The sequence below is a fragment of the Silene latifolia genome, chromosome X (assembly GCF_048544455.1).
Source record: "Silene latifolia isolate original U9 population chromosome X, ASM4854445v1, whole genome shotgun sequence".
NCBI classification, from domain to species: domain Eukaryota; kingdom Viridiplantae; phylum Streptophyta; class Magnoliopsida; order Caryophyllales; family Caryophyllaceae; genus Silene; species Silene latifolia.
This window is the reverse complement of record NC_133537.1, coordinates 243,313,749-243,333,622: the sequence shown is the minus strand read 5'-3', so window position 1 is coordinate 243,333,622 and position 19,874 is coordinate 243,313,749. Positions and strand designations below refer to the sequence as shown.

Genomic DNA, 19,874 nt, shown 5'->3' with positions numbered 1-19,874 from the left:
TTTCGTATTTGTATAAAATGCGAATGACAGGTAGGTGATGCATATATGGGGTACATGGACGAGCTAGCGAGCAAAGTAACCTTGGGACCTAGACTGGTTTTATTTTATTGTGACCCTTAAACCCTTTTTATGTCACATACATTTTAGGGACATATGTCTCCCTTTCTCATATTTGGTTTGTATAACTTTGTTTCGCGACTTTAGCGATATTTCATTCATGAGATTTATTTTGGACCTTGCATGTTTGACACCTTCCCTTTTGGATATCTTTATAACAGGTTCAGGTTTTAAAAATTACAGGTTTTTACTATAATGAACCTATTACAAACATATCCATGCAGTTTTATTCTAGAATTACGTGTTTACTTTTTTCACGATAAGTGAGGGTGTCACACCTAGGACCTAGTCCCAGCTTGAATACTTTAGCCCATGCCACACAAGACAAGTAGGACACCCAATTAACCATAAGGGGGGCAAAGAGTCCAAACTTGCACACACAAATGATCATACACACCCTAGCATATGAAAGGCTACGCAAGAGCATATTCAGCTGACAATCCAACAATATCTCCAATATCAATAATAATCAAAATTCCAGCTAACCAACAGTACCATAATCCATGAGAACAAGCTAAAATGGCAAAGAGGCAATAAGACTCAAGCATAAGGCATCCAAAGCATCCAACAACCAACATGTGAAATGATAATTACAAATATCAAGGCATAACATAAAACATCCAATAACAACCAATATCACCTCAAAGACAAACCCTCGACCCGATTCCCGCGACGGGTCATCGGTCAAATAGAGGCTGGCCGATTTAAACCTAGTTTGACCAAACTCGTTCGGTCAATCTGGCCCAGCTCAGAGTCTTGACCCATTTTGGCCAAAATCACAACATTCATTACAATATCATTCTCATGCAATATTCCAATTTCTATCATGTGAACACTATCAACATAAATAAAATATTCCAACTTACAAAATAACTAATTCCACAAAATTCTCGCATAATAAAATAGCATAAATAACCATCTCACACAAGGGTAAACTTTTCTATAAATTTTAATCGATAAATCGACGCCATTTACTCATACGGACTCCGAATGAGTGATTCAAGTGGCTAAACCACCTAATTTTTCAATTCCGTTCAATCTGTCATATTTTTGGAAACATTGGAAACCTTCTCGGTCCGTCTTGTCGACGTTTCCAAAACAAAACACGGACTTGTCACAACACATAATTCCTCATCCAAATTTGTTCCAAACAATAATATACAAATGGGTAATATAAATTAAACATAAGCATACTCATCTTACTCCATTCATTCATTTATCAACAAGATCGTCTCAAACAACAACAAATAACAACAAACGACAACAAACAACAACAAACAACAAATACAACTACTAATGTGACATTAATTCGTCGAGTGACTCGGAATAGTTACCTTAAGCTAGAAAAGAGGCAAGTAATAACTTGAGAAAGCTTCTAAAACCCAAAATTATGCATCATCTTCCACAATATATGAGTCTCCTAACTCATCTTCATATTCTTCACCTATAAGAACAACAAAAACACAATTATTAAGCTTAAATTCGAAAACCCTAAAAGATGAGTCTGAAAACAAAATTGGGGGGAAATGAAAATAAAGCTTACTAGGAGATGAGGATTGAAGAGAGGATTCCAAATATATAATTTTTATGAGATTTGGTGGAGAAATGAAGGATTTATAGTGGATTTAGGGATTGTAAGGAGAATTTTTGAGATGAATTTGGTGTTTGATGAATGGAAGAGAGAGAGTGAATTATGGAGGAAATGAGAATTGAAAGAGGGGACAAATGGGGGTAGGTGGTCGGTCCAAATGGTGTGGGAAGGTGGTCAATTGTTTACGTTTTGGGTTCGCTTCGACGATAATTAGAAATATTCGTCGAACGCGATTTCTGAGAATATTAAAGTTCTTAAACACGATTTTACTAAAAGATTAAGTACTACCCAACGACCGTAAGAAATGGGAAAATCCCAATTTTACGACTTTTATCCGAAATCTATTTTATCAAAAGAAAGGGTTTAAATATAGTTTAAATCACTTTTAAACATTTCTAAACTATCAAAAATAATTACATTTCTTCAAAATAAAATAAGATTATATTTTATTAAATAAATTTTATTTCAAATAAATTAATATTAAATTAAAATAGTTTAAAATATTACTTTTAAAATAAAATAAAGGTCTTCAAATTTACGGGGTGTTACACGACATCACCAATCACCCCCTCCGTTACCGCTCTAAATTTTGCATCGCCGACTACTAGAGTTTCAAATTGAAATTTTTTTACAATTGAACTAGAGTTTAAGAGATGAGGGAGTAGTCTGAAATAGGAGTCAAAGAGAGAGAAAATGCCATTAGTTTTGCTTGTTTTTGTGGTGCAATCACATGAATGATTGTTAATTGTCTACGTGTTTGATGTTTTAGCTTCTTGTTCGTGCTTTCCCTTCATTAGACCCAGAAATGGCAATTTGTGAGTGGTTCTTTACTTTCTTATAAAGTTTAGGCTTACGATTTCTTAACGCATATACCCAGAAATTCCCAAGATTAGTTGGAGGATATATACTTTGTTTAATAAAATCCGTAAGCTATTGTATCAAGCAACGGAAGCTGATCTCGTAACTGATGATCTGAAGTGAAATATTGTCCACCTAAGATCGATATCTCTAGAACTTCATCATGAATCCAGTAGAAAATTCAAGACTCTCCATGAATTGATATATGTATTATGGAAAAAAGTATTAATTATGTAATTAGGGGTTTCTTTGTTTTTAGATACATTAAAAATATTATTAGATATATACATTAATTATAAATGGGAAAAGTGTATCCACCATTAAAGAAAGTTTTTTTTGGCAGCTGTAAAAAAAGTGGATTACATGCTCATTGCCCTTTTAGCTAAGCAATGAGCTCGTTTATTAAGATTCCTAGGTACAAAACTAAAACATAAACAGTGAAAAGATGGGAGTAAGGTAACAATATCTCCAAGCACCCCTTTAGCAAGATGATGTTCTTGTTCAATCCCTGCAATTTGGTAGAGCACCTGTAGACAGTCAGACGAAATGTTCAAATGAAATATCCTATTACGGATGGCCCATTCGAGAACATTCCTGATACCAAGAGCTTCAGCTTGACTTGCTGATTCAGCCTTGAACTTGCTTCCCCCCTCAAACAAAATACTTCCTTCATTACTATAAGCTACCCAACCGGCAGAAGCCTCCAAATTATCGAACCAACTAGGATCAACCTTAATGCGAGTTATCAGGCATGACGATTCCTTACCGATGAGATAGAAAGGGATAAAGTTTTTAATTTTATACCTGAGATCTTCCTTTGGACTTAGCTCATCCACCCTCCCCCCTTTTAAGTCAACATTACCCAGCTGAATTGCTTCTGAAGCATAGTAAGATGATTGTGAAACTAACTTGAAAAATACATCTGGAACTAGTCTCGCACCTCTAAAAATGATATTATTTCGTAGCACCCATATATTCCATATAATAGCCAGAAACTGAACAATTCTGTTAACAACATCATCCATTTTCCCAAGGTAGCCAATCCAACTTATGATCCAATCACCAACTCGACAATGCGAGTTATTCAACGTATTAATACCCATACATGATCCATTCCAAATCCTAGAAATAACATGACAGTCCCTGAACAAATGATCCAAAGTTTCCACCTCCTTATAATCATCCTTGCAAAAAATACAAAATGGGTTCACACTAATATTTCTTCTTAGGAATTCATAACCCACCGGAAGCGTACCTGTAATAATTTTCCAAACCAAAATCCTCCATACATGCGGTCCAGGGAGGTGCCATAACTTAGGCCTGCAGAAATTTTTACCTATAGCAGTGATGCGCAATAAATCCTTTTCAGAGCCCTTATCCTCAATAAAAGAACCAAAAGCCACACCATATCCACTTTTTACCGAATAAATACCACTACCATTATGTTTCCAGAAAAGATAATCTGTATCCTGGGAAAAGCAAAGAGGAATGGCCAAAATTTTAGTAGCCCATTCCTCAGTAAAGATATCCCTTATATAGCTTTGGTTCCATAACCCATTCCCATCACATAGATCCCTAACTTTCAAATTCATCAAATGGTTGTTTGGAGAACCAATTAAATCATCCTTGGGAGAAGGAATATCACCATTAACCCAGGGACTTGTCCAAACATTTAGATCCGAATTTATCCCTGGCTTCCATCCAGAATTTTTCCTAATCAAAATCATGCCATGGTAAATACTTCTAGTTCCCCACGACCAGTTACACCTTTTATTAATCATGGTACCGTCCTTCCATCTTTTCCCCCCTATAATTTTATCCTTAAAAACGCGACTAAAAAAGGATTCACTCTCCACCAGTAATTTTCATGCATTTTTAGCCAACATTGCCTGATTAAGGCACTCAATATTTCTAATGCCAAGACCACCCGAACTCTTTGGTAAACTGAGGAAATTTTTGCTACACCAGTGAGCACATCTAGCCGACTTACTTGCCGCCCACCAAAAATGTGAAAATAAGGAGTTAATCCTGTTTGCCACACTTACCGGTATTTTAAACACCGATAGAAAGAAATTAGATAAATTTGATAAGACGGAAGAGATCAGCGTGAGTCTACCTGCTGAAGACAAAAATAATCCATTCCAAGAAGATATCCGCTTACTGACAATATCAACCAAACCCTTAAAGATATCTTTCTTCGAGGACTGAACATCAGTGGAAATACCGAGGTACTTTCCAATACCCTTATTGTGCTTGATATTCATAACCTTAAGACACCTTCGTGCCTTAGCAAGCTTCGTGCTAGGACTAAACAAAACCCCAGATTTATTATCATTCAAAACTTGTCCCGATGCCTTACAATATCGCGACAAAATGCCTTTTAACTGCACCACTGAGTCATTCTTATCATGTAGGAAGAAGATAGAATCATCAGCAAAGAAAAGGTGTGTCAAAGCCTCTGAATTCCTGCTTAGTTTAATTCCTTTTATCAAATCCTCTTGCTGCGCCTTATAAACATTAGCCGATAGGACCTCCATGCATAAGATAAATAAGTATGGTGATAACGGATCTCCCTGACGAAGTCCACACTGTGGACGAAATTGCTGTAAGGGAGCTCCATTAAAAAGCACCTCATAAGAAACAGTATTGACGCAACTCATGATAAGATTAATAATTCTTTCAGGGAACATGAAACCACATAGCGTAGCCCTCAAAAAATCCCATCTTACCCGATCATACGCCTTACTCATATCCGCTTTAAAAGCAAATCTCCCATGCACTCCCTTTTTATGTGAATTTATATTATGAATGGCTTCATGAGCGAGTAGAATATTGTCACTAATTTGCCTTCCCGGAATAAAGGCATTCTGAAAATCCCCAACCAAGTATCCCGTAACACGGGATAACCTATTAGTAATGCATTTAGTGATAATTCGCATAATAACGTTACATAAACTAATAGGTCGGTAATCACTCACCCCCTCCGGATTTTCACATTTAGGAATAAGTGTAATGAAAGTCCGATTCAGTTCTTTCAACACCACCCCCGAGTTTAAAACCGAAAGAACAGCTCTTGTGACATCTTTTTTAACCGTAAACCAACACTTGTGATAAAATACCGCAGGAATTCTGTCCGGACCGGGAGATTTGAGCGCTCCCATTTGAAAAACAGCTCGTCGAACTTCTTTAGCAGTAAACGGTCGTGCCAAGAAATCCCCATCATCACTCTTAACAGTATTCCGAAGACAATGTATCATTTCCGCAAAAAAAGGATCCCCTCTACTAGCACCATCTTCATTCCTAACACTATTTGGGTTATATAAATCATAAAAAGTTTTATAGAACATGGTACCCATCTCCTTATTATCAAAAATCCAAGAATCATTTTCTCCCTTGATCCGTAAATAAAGTTTTTACCAGCCCTTCCTTTAACCCAATTAAAAAAATATTTCGTACATTTATCACCATCAATATTCCATCAAATCTTGGCTCGTTGCTTCCAAAAAACTGCTGCAGCTTCCGCAAAGTTTTTAAGATCATCATTAATACTAGTATAATTCTCATCCTTAACTTCCCTAATAGCTAGATCCATTGCGGCTTCCCGCTTGACATCAAAATCTTCCCACCTTTTCTGCCATTCTTGTTTCTTATCAAGAGCCCACCTCCGAATTTCTTGTCTAACCCGTGCGAGTTTCCGAATAACTTGGAAAGCAGGCGAGCCCGTAACCTTGAAGCACCAGCTATTACTAATTAGCTGCAGACACTCAGCATATTCCAACACCCATGAATCAATTTTGTACGGCTTCTTATTATTATGAGTAGTCAATTAGAAATCCAGTTCAATAGGAGCGTGATCCGAAATTTGAATGGGAAAATGCTTAACCCCCGTATTTGGAAACATAAAAAACCAATCCTTCGAGCCAAGAGCCCGATCAAGTCATTCATAAACTCTCTTATCCCCTTTCCTATTATTACACCAAGTAAAGCGAGGCCCTTCGAAGGGAATATCGACAAGTTCATTATCAATCCTCCAACTATTAAATTTATAGGCGCCACCAATCGGACTTTGATTTCTACTCAATTTGTCATACACATACTCCACTTGATTGAAATCCCCTAGAATAAAAAAAAGGATGATGAAGATCTCTAAGCCACGCTTCCAACTCTTGCAAGACAGTAAGCCAAAACTGAGCCTTAGGCGCACCATAAAAGAACACCAGATAACAAGAACGCCCATTATATTTCTCCCAAAAGAGAATGATGAAGTTACTGCATGTCATAACACAAGCCATTTTAGCTTCTTTTCTCCATCCTACCCAAAGGCCCCCAGATGCACCATTAGCATTTACTCCCTCCGACATCACAAAACCAAAGGATCTAAACATAGGGCTTACATTATTTATATCACACTTTGTCTCAACTAAAAACATAAAATCATAATACTTATTACTAATTAACGCTCTTAACTTTGGAATTGTAGGGGAGAGCGTATTATTAACACCCCTACAATTCCATGCGAGGCTAATCATGGAGAAGAAGGAGGTTGATATGGGTCAACCTCCGCAAGCCCTTCCCCAACATTAACAGAAGTATATTCACTTGAACAGTCCATCTCCTCATCAACATTAACAGAAGCACATTCACTTGAACAGTCCATCTCCTCATCAGCAGCACAAACTCTAAACCCACAAGACTTGGTGACACCAGCAGCGTTATTGATTGAAATATCATCAGTAGTGTCATCCTTTCTAATGCATCTCCGTTTTGCCAATTGAGTTAAGTACTGCTTTGCACGACCAATAGAAGTAACAACATCAACATCATCCGGCACCAGCATGTCATTAATCTCAATCTCAGGTCTACATTTCCTCTTTCATACAGTAGCTATATCTTTCATAAGCAGCCCTTCAGAAGCACTTTCGAATTCACCACACTTGTTATCCTTAGTACCATAATCAACATTCTTCAAACCAATCTTTTTCCCATCATTAGTCACCTGTAAAACTACATCCCCAATATCTCCAGTCCACTTACCCTTACCCTTTTCCAGACACTCCCCTGTATCCTCCCCAAATACTTCATTCAAAGTTTTAACAGATATTGATCCCACCCGAAGCTCCTTATCTTTACGAACAATAGCACTTGGCACCAAAATCAATAGGATTGATCCACCTACAATATTAACTTCCTGAGTATGTTCTTCTTCAGCTTGTCCCAGATTAAGTTGTAGCAAAGTATTCGCTTCCTCTGACACATCAGTGGGTACAACTTTAACAGTATCACTCTCCATTGTCATAGCCAAATCCTCAGTGGGACCTTCACTGCCATATCTTATAGGAGAAACCTGATTAGAAGTAGTCGTATCCGAGTCATCAATAACAATGACTAAATCATCCCCCATCAACTCTTTCTGGGTCATCCTCATTAATACATCCACGAGTCCCTCCCGAGAATCGAACCACTCACGGGGGATTACCCGACCATTGACATTAATCCCATTTACATTCGACATAGTAGAAAGATCGTCAGATTGGTAATGTTGAAAATTATGAAGACAAGCATTATCTCCATAAGCAAAATGGACGTGGTTAAGTGCAACAAAGACACTACACGAGAAAAAGGTTGTTCATTCCATTTGAATATCATGCCGAGTTTAATACATCTCCGTGCACGCGGATCACCAAATTGGAAAAAATCTTTCGATTCTCTATTATCGCAATTAGAATCCAATCTAATTCTAGAATGGGAAATTCTAGAATTATAATTGTTAGCCCGGAGGTCAAGATTAAACATAGTATGCTGAGCCTCTGTAAAATGCACATGAAAACCCCTCGCTTGAAATCTCTGCATCACCTTTTCCACACTAGTCTTAATATGTTTCTTAATTTCAGTACAACCATGTTGTTTATGCCCTATCTTCCCACACATAACACAGTATTTAGAGATTTCTTCATACTTGAATTGAACCCACATAACGTTTCATTATCCACACGCAAAAGAATCCGGTGCAAGTGGTTCAGATAAGCAAACTTTCACCCTAATTCTGATATAATCATTATGAGGTAATGAGTGAAAACTTTCAATTTCGACCTCTCCGCCAAGCATCTTCCGAATAACCCCAGCAACATGTATACTCATATATTCAAAAGGGAGTCCATACACCCTCATCCACAACCATGTATGAGTGAAACGAATGGTTTGTGGAGAAGATAAGGGTTCCCTAGCTTTAAACACCATCAAGGCCCCTTTAAAAGAAGCAACCTTCTTGTGTAGTATATTAAGATAGTCAAGAGAATTTGAGCAATGAAGGATAAATAAATCTCCCATATTGTGGACAGTAATTTCACCTCTTAGTCCCCACTTATCGTCAATAATCTGTCTGATAGTACATGCATTCAACAATCTATAGTCCACATGGTAACCAATCAAACATTCACTCCAAAACCTCCGAGAATGATTCATGACGACCGGGTTAAGATGAGAGATACCATCCGATTGACACTGTGAACATGAAAAACCACCCGACTTCCTCTCCATAAAGTGAGGAGCAAAACAGAATATTTACAATGGATTAAAAGCAGTGAGACGATCAAAGTAATGGAATACGACAACTTCGACACATTTATAATAGAAATATACAGAGAAAAATTGGGGAAAACCAATTTAATTACTAAACTAGAACAACTTGGGGCATTAGAAAACAAATAGAAACTTCAACAAACCAGAAGCCAAGATTAGACATCAAAAAAGATTGTGAAATTTCCTGCGTTGAGCAATAAACCAATCAACAACAACGCATTTTCCGATCGATTACAATGTTGGTGCTGATAAGCCGATCAACCACAAACAACGTTTTTTCCGATCGGTTGCAAAATTGATGATGATTAGCTGAGATCACATATGTCGGCTCCAAATTGATTGCCAAAATCGCAATATTGTTAATGAAAGAGTACTTATAACTCTGAACTTAAGGTTTCTCATTAATAAGGTTACGAGATTGTTGATTTCAGCATCTGCTTGCTTTAATTAGTAGTTTGGATTTGTGATTTGGGTTATTTGATTATTTTAATTTGTATTAGATTGTTGATATCTGATTTTTTTCGTGATTTTAATTTGGGTTTTCTGGAAAAAACTCACTTGTAGTGAGATAAAGCTCTTAGTTTAGAGAGAGAAAATCGATGATAATTTTGAAGAAAGTGTATATATGAGATTTTATAAAAAAAAAATTCACACACTTTATACTATCATAGATACACTTTTTACATTTCTAGATAAATTTTATAAAAATGTAGATATATTTTTTCCGTCTTAGATACATTTTTTTCCTACATGTAGATACACACACATACATTACTAGATACATCAAAATATATTAGAGATACACTTTTTACCAAATTAACTAAATACTCGTACTAATTAACCACACATATAACTAACCGTACTAATTAACAACAAATAAACATTAATCATGTCCCTACACCATTGATCAAGCAAAATTAAGGCCAAGATTATGAATATCCAAGGTTGGGAAGACGTACACACATGAGTTGTGTATTCCAACTTTTCAATTAAGAGATTGTCATACCACTTTTGGCACAAATAACCATGGAAATTTCATTAAGGGCAGACTAGAAGGAATCAAACGCTGAAGACTGCAGATTAATGTCTTCAAATTCTTCATTTTTTTATGTGAATTATAATGAATACAACTATAATAATTGATAATGGAGATGCTAATTAGCCGACTGTTATGATATAGACATCACCGACTCGTCAGCGACTAGATCAATAAGGATTTAGGTGATGTCTGGTCGTCGGCATCAATGAGTGAAGAAGACGAGAGACGGAAAAAGAAGCGGCGTGGGGTGCGACAGCGATGGCCGTGAGGAGTCAATAGTATCGTCGATTGATCGGTGCGCCGGTGATACCGCCAGTAGCAGGTCGGTTGTTGTGAGATGTGTGAGAGGATAAGTCGTAGGAATTTGTTGACTCTTGAGTGGTGTGAGATAGTTTGATTTAATAATGACCAGTAGAGTAATATGTGTTCTCACTGTACTCACCGAGTAATCATTCTCACAAGTTCTTGAGTCTCTCTCGAGGCAAGATCCAGTGAGTCCACCTATATATTTGAGTCCATGAGTCCACTTATGTATCACACACTACACATAACAATATCATGAATATTTTTTTTTCGATTTTTTTTTTAATTTTTTTTCGATTTTTTTTTTTTAAAAAAAAAAAGTGTAAGCTGTATAATATCACAGATTACACGAAACAATATCACAACTTACACTATACAATATCACGAATCTTGTTTCTAATGTAGTTAAGGAAAGCAACTCAAGAAGGCTTAATTAGACCAATGGCTCCCTCGACTTGTTGGCCAACTTGGGTGGTGTTTAAAAGGCGGATGGAAGTGGTGAACTTGCGTCCTTTTTTGAGGAATAATGTAGAATATGTTGATGTTTGCTTAATGTGATATTCTTTAATGTGATGATTTGTAGAATAACAAGATGAGAAAGAGAATACATTGTTATGAAATATTATGGTTTAACATAACTTTAGTTGACACAAAAAGACTTGAAATCGCTTAGGACAAACCGAATATAAATAAAAATTAGCTACCATTCCTCAAAAAACTCGGGTGTCCTAATCAACGCAAAACACGAAATATTGTGAGTTGATCATTCTAAGCGCTCCATCTGTAAACACAAAATAAGCTTGTAGTTTATGAGTGAGTTCCTTTCAATATTATACACCGCTGACATCGCCATATACCCCAGAAATCACCGACAACGTTAACATCACGAGCTACCATCGACTGTCCTAATTCACCGTCGAGCTCCGTCGTCCCCACCACCCACAAAAACAACATTCATGTAGACGATATTCGATCCAACTCCTTTTAACTCGCGTTTATTCGTAAATTTAACTCGCATTATGATGAACATATCGCTTAGCTTATGCAATGTAAATCTATTCGTAAATTTTTTGAAGTTTTCTGTGATTAGTTTGATATTGTCCGGTAAATATTTAAGATTTGTTTGATTTGGTGGTAAATGTTGTTGTAATCAAGTTATTGCAATTTTTTGGTTTATTTTTTGTTGTTTTGTGATGTTGATAAAGAAGTGTGAGATTAGTTAGCTTTATGGAAAATGTCACTGGAAGCCATTTGTTCATCTTCTCATTAATAAAGAAGGGAATTCATGAAATCATCGAATAAGTTGCAGTATCTTTTAGTGTACATTAGTAATTTTAGAATAGGGATTGTAGTTTTAGTGTATTATATTATTTTTATATGTAATTTTTTAATAAGAGTCATGTTTTTTACGTAGTTAAAATCATATTTTGTGGTGTGATATTGTATAGTATAACCCGTGATATTATTTTGTACAACCAGTGATATTGTTTATTGTAAGGTGTGATATTGTTTTGTATAACTTGTGATACTTTTTTACTAGACTCACAAACCCAGATACAATATCACAGGTTATACAAAACAATATCACAACTTAATTTTTTTTTTAATTCTTAAAAACAATCGTGATATTTTTGTGTAGAGCGCGTGATACATAAGTGGACTCACGAGACTCAAAAAGATAGGGTGGACTCATGTGATCCTAATTCTATATATATATATATATATATATATATATATATATATATATATATATATATATATATATATATATATATATATATATATATATATTTTAGTCGGATAATAATAGTGACGGTAATAAAAATAATAATAATTCCCGTCTTAAATTATAGTAGGTTTGAGACGTTTTTCCGTCTAGCAAAAGACCGTCGCATTTCAATTGTGAATCTTAACTAAACTCGGACCAACCATATATCGACAACACATACCACCTACTCTCTCACACTCCACATTTATATATTATTATTATTATTATTATTATTATTATTATTATTATTATTATTATTATTATTATTATTATTATTATTATTATTATTATTATTATTATTATTATTATTATTATTATTATTATTATTATTATTATTATTATTATTATTATTATTATTATTATTATTATTATTATTATTATTATTATTATTATTATTATTATTATTATTATTATTATTATTATTATTATTATTATTATTATTATTATTATTATTATTATTATTATTATTATTATTATTATTATTATTATTATTATTATTATTATTATTATTATTATTATTATTATTATTATTATTATTATTATTATTATTATTATTATTATTATTATTATTATTATTATTATTATTATTATTATTATTATTATTATTATTATTATTATTATTATTATTATTATTATTATTATTATTATTATTATTATTATTATTATTATTATTATTATTATTATTATTATTATTATTATTATTATTATTATTATTATTATTATTATTATTATTATTATTATTATCATTATCATTATCATTATTATTATTATTATTATTATTATTATTATTATTATTATTATTATTATTATACCCGTCCCCACCCCCTTCATTTCCCTTCTTCTTTTGCTCATCACCTGCAACAAACAACATACACAGACATAGCTAACATATTTCTGTCGTCCTTCCAACTCCGATTGTAACAACCCGGATTATAAAACAAAGGAAAAACATATATAAAATGAATATCAGAGTACGATACTGAAAAAAAGGGTCAAGGTGGCGGAAACACCTGACCAATCCGGTTCGCTACTAAATCCAAAACAACTAATACATTATTCAAAGGTTCTTAAAACATAAAGTAAAGTCCTAATTTATTATTAAGCTCGCTTCGCACATTCCCAAGCAAGCATCAACCAAACAAAGAACGAATCCGAACAACTGAAAGGGGGTCGACAATCAGTCGGGAGTAACTAGATGCTCTCCCAGTCATGTTTACAACAATCGAATATAACTAACAATCATTAACAAATGAAATGCAAAACCAGTAAACATGTGAGATCATCTATACTCATGAAAAACCCAACAAAGCTTACCATGACTTATCAACCTTAAACGAATGCAATCATGCAAACCTAGACCATATGCAACCACTAGACCATGAACACTTACAAGACTAGTAGTGACAAACGACCCACCAACGAAAGGCACAAAGCTAGCATTAAAGCATAGCAAACATGGCGACACACAATCCACAGCAACAGAAGGCACAAAGCTATCATCAAAGTATAGCCGAATAGAGCGAACGCCGTTAGAGCGTATAACGCACTGCCTCTAACTGCTAGAGCGTATAACACACTGCCTCTAGCTGATGGAGCGTATAACGCACTGCCTCCATCGGTGTGGAGCGTATAACGCACTGCCTCCAAGGTACTATGTATAGCGTATAACCACTGCCTATATGTCTAAGACCTGGCCAGACCCTCGGTAAACCGAACGACACTCGGGGAACAGAGCGTATAACGCACTGCCTCTGCTACCCCCCCGACCATAGACCATACACCAATCCCCGAAGGGTAGCATTTGTTCGTTCCGATAGTATACAAATGATACTACCGTCATCTATTCAAACCAACCATCAAACAAATGCACAGTATAACTGACTGTACTAACATGCGTGAACAACATCACGACTCAACTCATAGGATAGTATAACTGACCATCCTACTTATCCTATGAACAAGAGTAACCAAAGATATATGCAAATACAATGTCATAACAAGTTGAATGCAATACAACATATGAAACAAGTACAAGCAACCAATGTTATAGTGACTTCAGCTATAACCTTAACTTTAACCATTCAATGTTATAGTAACCCTAATCACAACATAAACTCCGGATGCGAGGCTATAGTAACCTCGACTATAACTTTAGTGAATATAACTCGGAAGTTATACTACCTCAACCATAACCTTGACACGAAACTCAAAGTTATACTAGCAATAACCATAACCTTGAGCCATACATCTCGAGGCACGTTAGTTACAACTATAACCTTGACTCGTACTTCAATGTTATAGTAGGTCCAGCCATAACTAGAGTAGCTACCCAAAGTTGTATTAACTTAAGCTATAACGCTTGAATCATCATCAATGTTATACTAGCTTAGCTATAACTTTGGAAAGAACTCTTGGCCGCCTATCATGCCGCCACTAGGGTTTATTCGTAAACCCTAATTTCGCTCATGACACCCATAATAAACACATAACATCATACGATATAATTAATGCATAAAAACATATACAAACATGCGAAACATATTTAATCATGATAACAAATAATCAAACATGTACCAATCATGCAAAACAATCATTAAATCATATTAATTACATCAATTGGCATAAACACAATTAAAAGAGAAACACCTAGTTACCTTATTAAGCAAATAAAACCCTAGAGATCGTCTTCAACGATATAAACGTCTTCTCTAGGAGCAACTTCCACGCCTTCATTGAATCATCCACGTGCCAAAGATAACGAATCTAATAAATACACTAACTATATATATATATAAACTATAAAAACTATAAAACTATACGAAAACGTAAAACTTACGAAGAAAATAGATAAATCCAAGAAGTAGGATCAATCTAAGCACGAAGAACGATGAAGAACGAAGGAGGAAGAAAGACGGCACGAAACCCTAGGCAGGGTGGCGCGCGGCACAAGGAGGAAGAGAGGAGGAGAGAAACTAGGTTTAGGGTTTTTGTGAGAATTATAAGAAAAGAAGAGCAAGGGTTTGGTTTCCCTTCATATTTATAGAGAAGCTCATGGGTTTATTCTAGGTTTAAGCCCAAAACTTACCCATCTACACCAAGATTCACGTGAGACCCAAGGGAGGAATGGGCCTTCACCGTTTTTTCGAGCCCAACGAGCCCAAAAGACGACAAACGGATATTTTCCCGAAAATAAAAATATAAAATATGGGAAAATAAAATTATAGAATTATATTACGGAAATTAGGGGTGTTACAATCCAACCCCCTAAAAAGAAGTTTCGTCCTCGAAACTTGATAAGAGAACTACCTCACTCGAAAAGATGTGGATGCTTCTCTCGCATGTAGACGCTTCGGTTTCCCAAGTCTCTTGCTCAAACTTCGACTTCTCCACGAACCCGAACCAAAGGTACAACTTTATTCCTTAACCTCTTCTCCGACGTTCCAAAATGCGAACAGACGTTCCTCATAAGTCGAGTTAGGCTCAACCTCGATAACATCAGCCTGTAGAACATGAGAAGGATCACTGCGATAACGACGCAACTGCGACACATGAAACACATCGTGAACCTTCGACAAATTTGGAGGTAAAGCCAACCTATAGGCTACCTCGCCAACTCTCTCGAGCACCTCATACGGTCCAATGTACTTAGGACTAAGCTTGCCCTTAAGTCCAAATCTCTTAACACCTTTCATTGGCGAAACCTTAAGAAAAACCTTATCGCCAACCTCAAACTCAATCGGCCTACGCCGCAAGTCCGCATACGTCTTACGCGATCCCGGGCTGCCTTAAGCTTCTCACGGATCAACCTCACTTGCTCAATCGATTCTTGAACCAACTCGGACCAAGAACGACAAAATTTCACTAGAATCGTCCCAACACAAAGGACTACGACACTTTCTTCCATAAAGTGCCTCAAACGGAGCCATCTGAATACTAGCTTGGTAACTGTTGTTGTAGGAGAACTCTACAAGCGGTAAACTCTTCTCCCAACTAACTTGGAACTCCAAAGCACATGCTCGCAACATATCCTCAAGCGTCTGAATCGTACGCTCGGTCGACCATCGGTTGCGACATGAAAAGCCGTACTCATCTTAAGCTCACTACCCAAAGACAACCGAAGCTTCTTCCAAAACTGAGAACAAAACCTCGGATCACGGTCGGAGATGATATCTTTAGGAACCCCATGAAGACGAATGATCTCACGCTGATAAGCATTCGCTAGTTCCTCGAGACTCCAAGTCTCCTTCATCGGAATGAAATGCGCGACCTTAGTCAAACGATCAACCACGACCCAAATCGCATTCATTCCTCTCGGCGACCTCGGCAAACCCATGACGAAGTCCATCGAAATCGAATCCCATTTCCATGTGGGAATCTCCAAAGGTTGCGATAGACCACCGGTCTCGATGTTCGAACTTAACCTTCTGACAAACCAAGCAACGGCTCACAAACTCGGCGATCTCTTTCTTCATACCCGGCCACCAAAACTTTAGCTTCAGATCCTTGTACATCTTATCACCACCAGGATGAACCGAATAGGGAGTACTATGAGCCTCCTTGAGAATCTTACATTTTAAGACCTCACAGCTAGGCACACACCAACGACCATGGAATCGTAGACCATCATCAGGTCCAACGTCGAAGTCTTTGGCACATCCTTCGCTTATAGCGACTCGAACTCCTTCTAAGTATTCATCCTCTCTTTGCTTAACTCGGATCTCATGAAGGATCTCGGGTTCAGCAACCATCGCACTCAAATCTAAAGTACCAGGAAGAACTACCTCAAGGCTCATCTTCTGGAACTCTCGACTCAAGTCATCAGGTAACACCAACACAGATCTCATGGCATGACACACCTTACGACTCAAAGCATCGGCAACCACGTTTGCCTTACCCTCATGATACAGCAGCTCAATCTTGTAGTCGTTAAGCAGCTCCAACCAACGTCTCTGCCTCATGTTAAGATCTTTCTGAGTGAAGATATACTTCAAGCTCTTATGATCCGTATAAAAGTTGCAAGAGACTCCATACAAGTAGTGTCGCCACAGCTTAAGTGCAAACACCACTGCTGCTAATTCAAGATCGTGAGTCGGATAGTTCATCTCGTGAACTTTCAACTGTCGGGAAGCATAAGCCACAACTTTACCCTTCTGCATCAAGACACAACCCAACCCAAACTTTGACGCATCGCAGAAGACATCGAACTCAACGCCATCTTCTGGTTGAGTCAACACAGGAGCGGTAGTCAACCTTTTCTTCAACTCCTGAAAAGCAGCTTCACAAGCCTCTGTCCAAATGAACTTGGATTCCTTCTTCATTAACTGAGTCATCGGTCTCGCAATCTTAGAGAAGTCATGCACAAACCGACGGTAGTACCCAGCTAGTCCAAGGAAACTCCGTACCTCGTTCACATTCTTTGGACTTTCCCAATCGACCACAGCTCGGATCTTCGACGGATCAACCATAACTCCATCGCCAGATATCACATGACCCAAGAAGGTAACTTCCTTTAACCAAAACTCGCACTTCGAGAACTTAGCATACCACTTCTGCTTACGCAGAATCTCCAAGATGACACGAAGGTGATTCTCGTGTTCGGCCTCATCTCTTGAGTAAATCAGTATGTCGTCTATGAACACCACGACACACTTATCCAAATACTCGCTGAAAGTGCGGTTCATCTGATCCATAAAAACGGCAGGTGCATTCGTCAACCCAAACGGCATCACCACGAACTCATAGTGGCCACACCTCGAACGAAAAGCAGTCTTAGGAATATCCTTATTCCTAACTGGGATCTGATGGTAACCAGACCTCAGATCGATCTTTGAGAACACACTTGCACCACGGAGCTGATCAAACAAATCCTCGATCCTCGGCAAAGGGTACTTATTCTTGATAGTAACCTTGTTCAGCTCACGGTAGTCAATGCACAACCGCATACTACCATCCTTCTTCTTGACGAACAAAACAGGAGCACCCCACGGCGAAGCACTCGGTCGGATAAAACCCTTATCGATCATCTCCTCAAGTTGCTTCTTAAGTTCCTGTAACTCAGCTGGCGCCATACGATAAGGAGCTTTCGATATGGGACCGTTCCTGTAGCAACTCAATCGAGAACTCTACATCTCGCTCGGGAGGAATACCGGGTAAATCCTCGGGAAAGACATCGAAACTCCCTAACCACGGGGATATCCTCTAGCTTAGGCTCAATGAAACACCATGGACACTGCACAGATAAATCTGATGACCCTTTCTACTCATGTTAACCATCTTCATAGCAGAAACCCACTTGACCGTAGGTGTAACCCTAACACCCTGATAAGAAACCCTCGAACCCGTGGGACTCTTAAGCACAATCTTCTGATCACGACATAGGAACCTAGCGTCATAGCGAGATAACCAATCCATACCCAAAATCACATCAAACTCTCCGAGTTTGAATTGACGAGATCGGCGGGAAGGATCGCCCCGCGATGCGACAGTACGTCCTTGAAAAGAACGGAGCAAGAAACAATCTCACCCGTAGGAAGGGATATAGAGGTATGAACGGATGAAGAAGAAGAGAGTCCAGCACGGACGGAAAAGGATTCGGATATGAAAGACATCGATGCACCCGTATCAAAAGAACAAAAGCGGGTAAAGAGTGAACGAGAAAGGTACCCGTAATCACATCCGGATTAGCATCTCGCCTCGACGACTCATAACGAACACTCGGCCGGTCTTGAGCATCAACCTTCGGCGCTTAGTCTTTGGTTTCGAGGACAATCGATCGACTTGTGTCCCTGGAGCCTTACGGGTATAACATGTAAGCGGAGTACCAGATATGCAGTTCGTACCCGGATGGTACGCCTTTCCACACTTGAAGCAAGTCCAATCCTTCTTAGCTTGACCTTGGTCACGTGGAGCATACGGACGAGCCTCATACTTCTGTTTCTTCTGGGAAGAACTGGGAGCAACATAAGGCCTCTTCATGAACTTATTCTTCGCACTCTCCTCAGCCTCGGTAGCAAGGACGGAATCATAAATGCTAAGAGCACGATCATAAGCCTGTTGGAAAGAAGTTGAAGGAATGCCAGACATAGCAGTCCAGACCTTAGGAGCTAGATTCTTCTCATAGCGACGAGTCCTCGAAACCTCGTCCATAGCTACAGAAGTAACGAAACGTGACAGCTTCACGAACTTGTTGGTGTACTCCTCGACGGTCATGGAACCTTGCTGCAGACGAAGGAACTCCTGCTCCTTTTGCCAACGCATCTCCTCGGGATAAAACCTTTTCTTGAGCCTCGGAGAAAAGAGCCCAACCGTATCCTGGTTGAACTTCCGAGCCGCTCTAGCAAGAGCCCACCGGTTGTCGGCCTCGTCCTTGGATAATAGGTGGCGATATCCACCTTCGATCCTCGGGACATCCAAAGAGTAGCAAGGAACAGCTTCTCGATCTCTCGAATCCAAGCCTCCAAAGCAGTAGGATCATTCGCACCCTCATACGTCGGAGGACGGTGACGAGCAAAACGATCAAACACAGTCGGTTGCGGATGGTTGTTGTGGTTGTTGTTATGGTTGTTGTTGTTGTTGAGGTGGTTGGTGAAACCTTTGGCCATAGATGCCAAAGCGGCCTC

At 37.8% G+C, this 19,874-nt stretch overlaps 1 protein-coding gene across 1 annotated transcript; it reads right to left on the bottom strand.

Annotated features, from left to right (window-relative positions):
* Positions 1-2,925: 2,925 nt before the first annotated feature.
* On the bottom strand, positions 2,926-4,347 carry LOC141619842 (uncharacterized). Its single transcript, XM_074436863.1, has one exon. It carries the CDS (start codon positions 4,345-4,347, stop codon positions 2,926-2,928), a length of 1,422 nt encoding a protein of 473 aa, XP_074292964.1.
* Positions 4,348-19,874: the final 15,527 nt, after the last annotated feature.

Excerpts from the sequence above, each read along its gene's own strand:
- LOC141619842 (XM_074436863.1), bottom strand. The coding sequence starts at position 4,347 with ATGATTAATAAAAGGTGTAACTGGTCGTGGGGAACTAGAAGTATTTAC.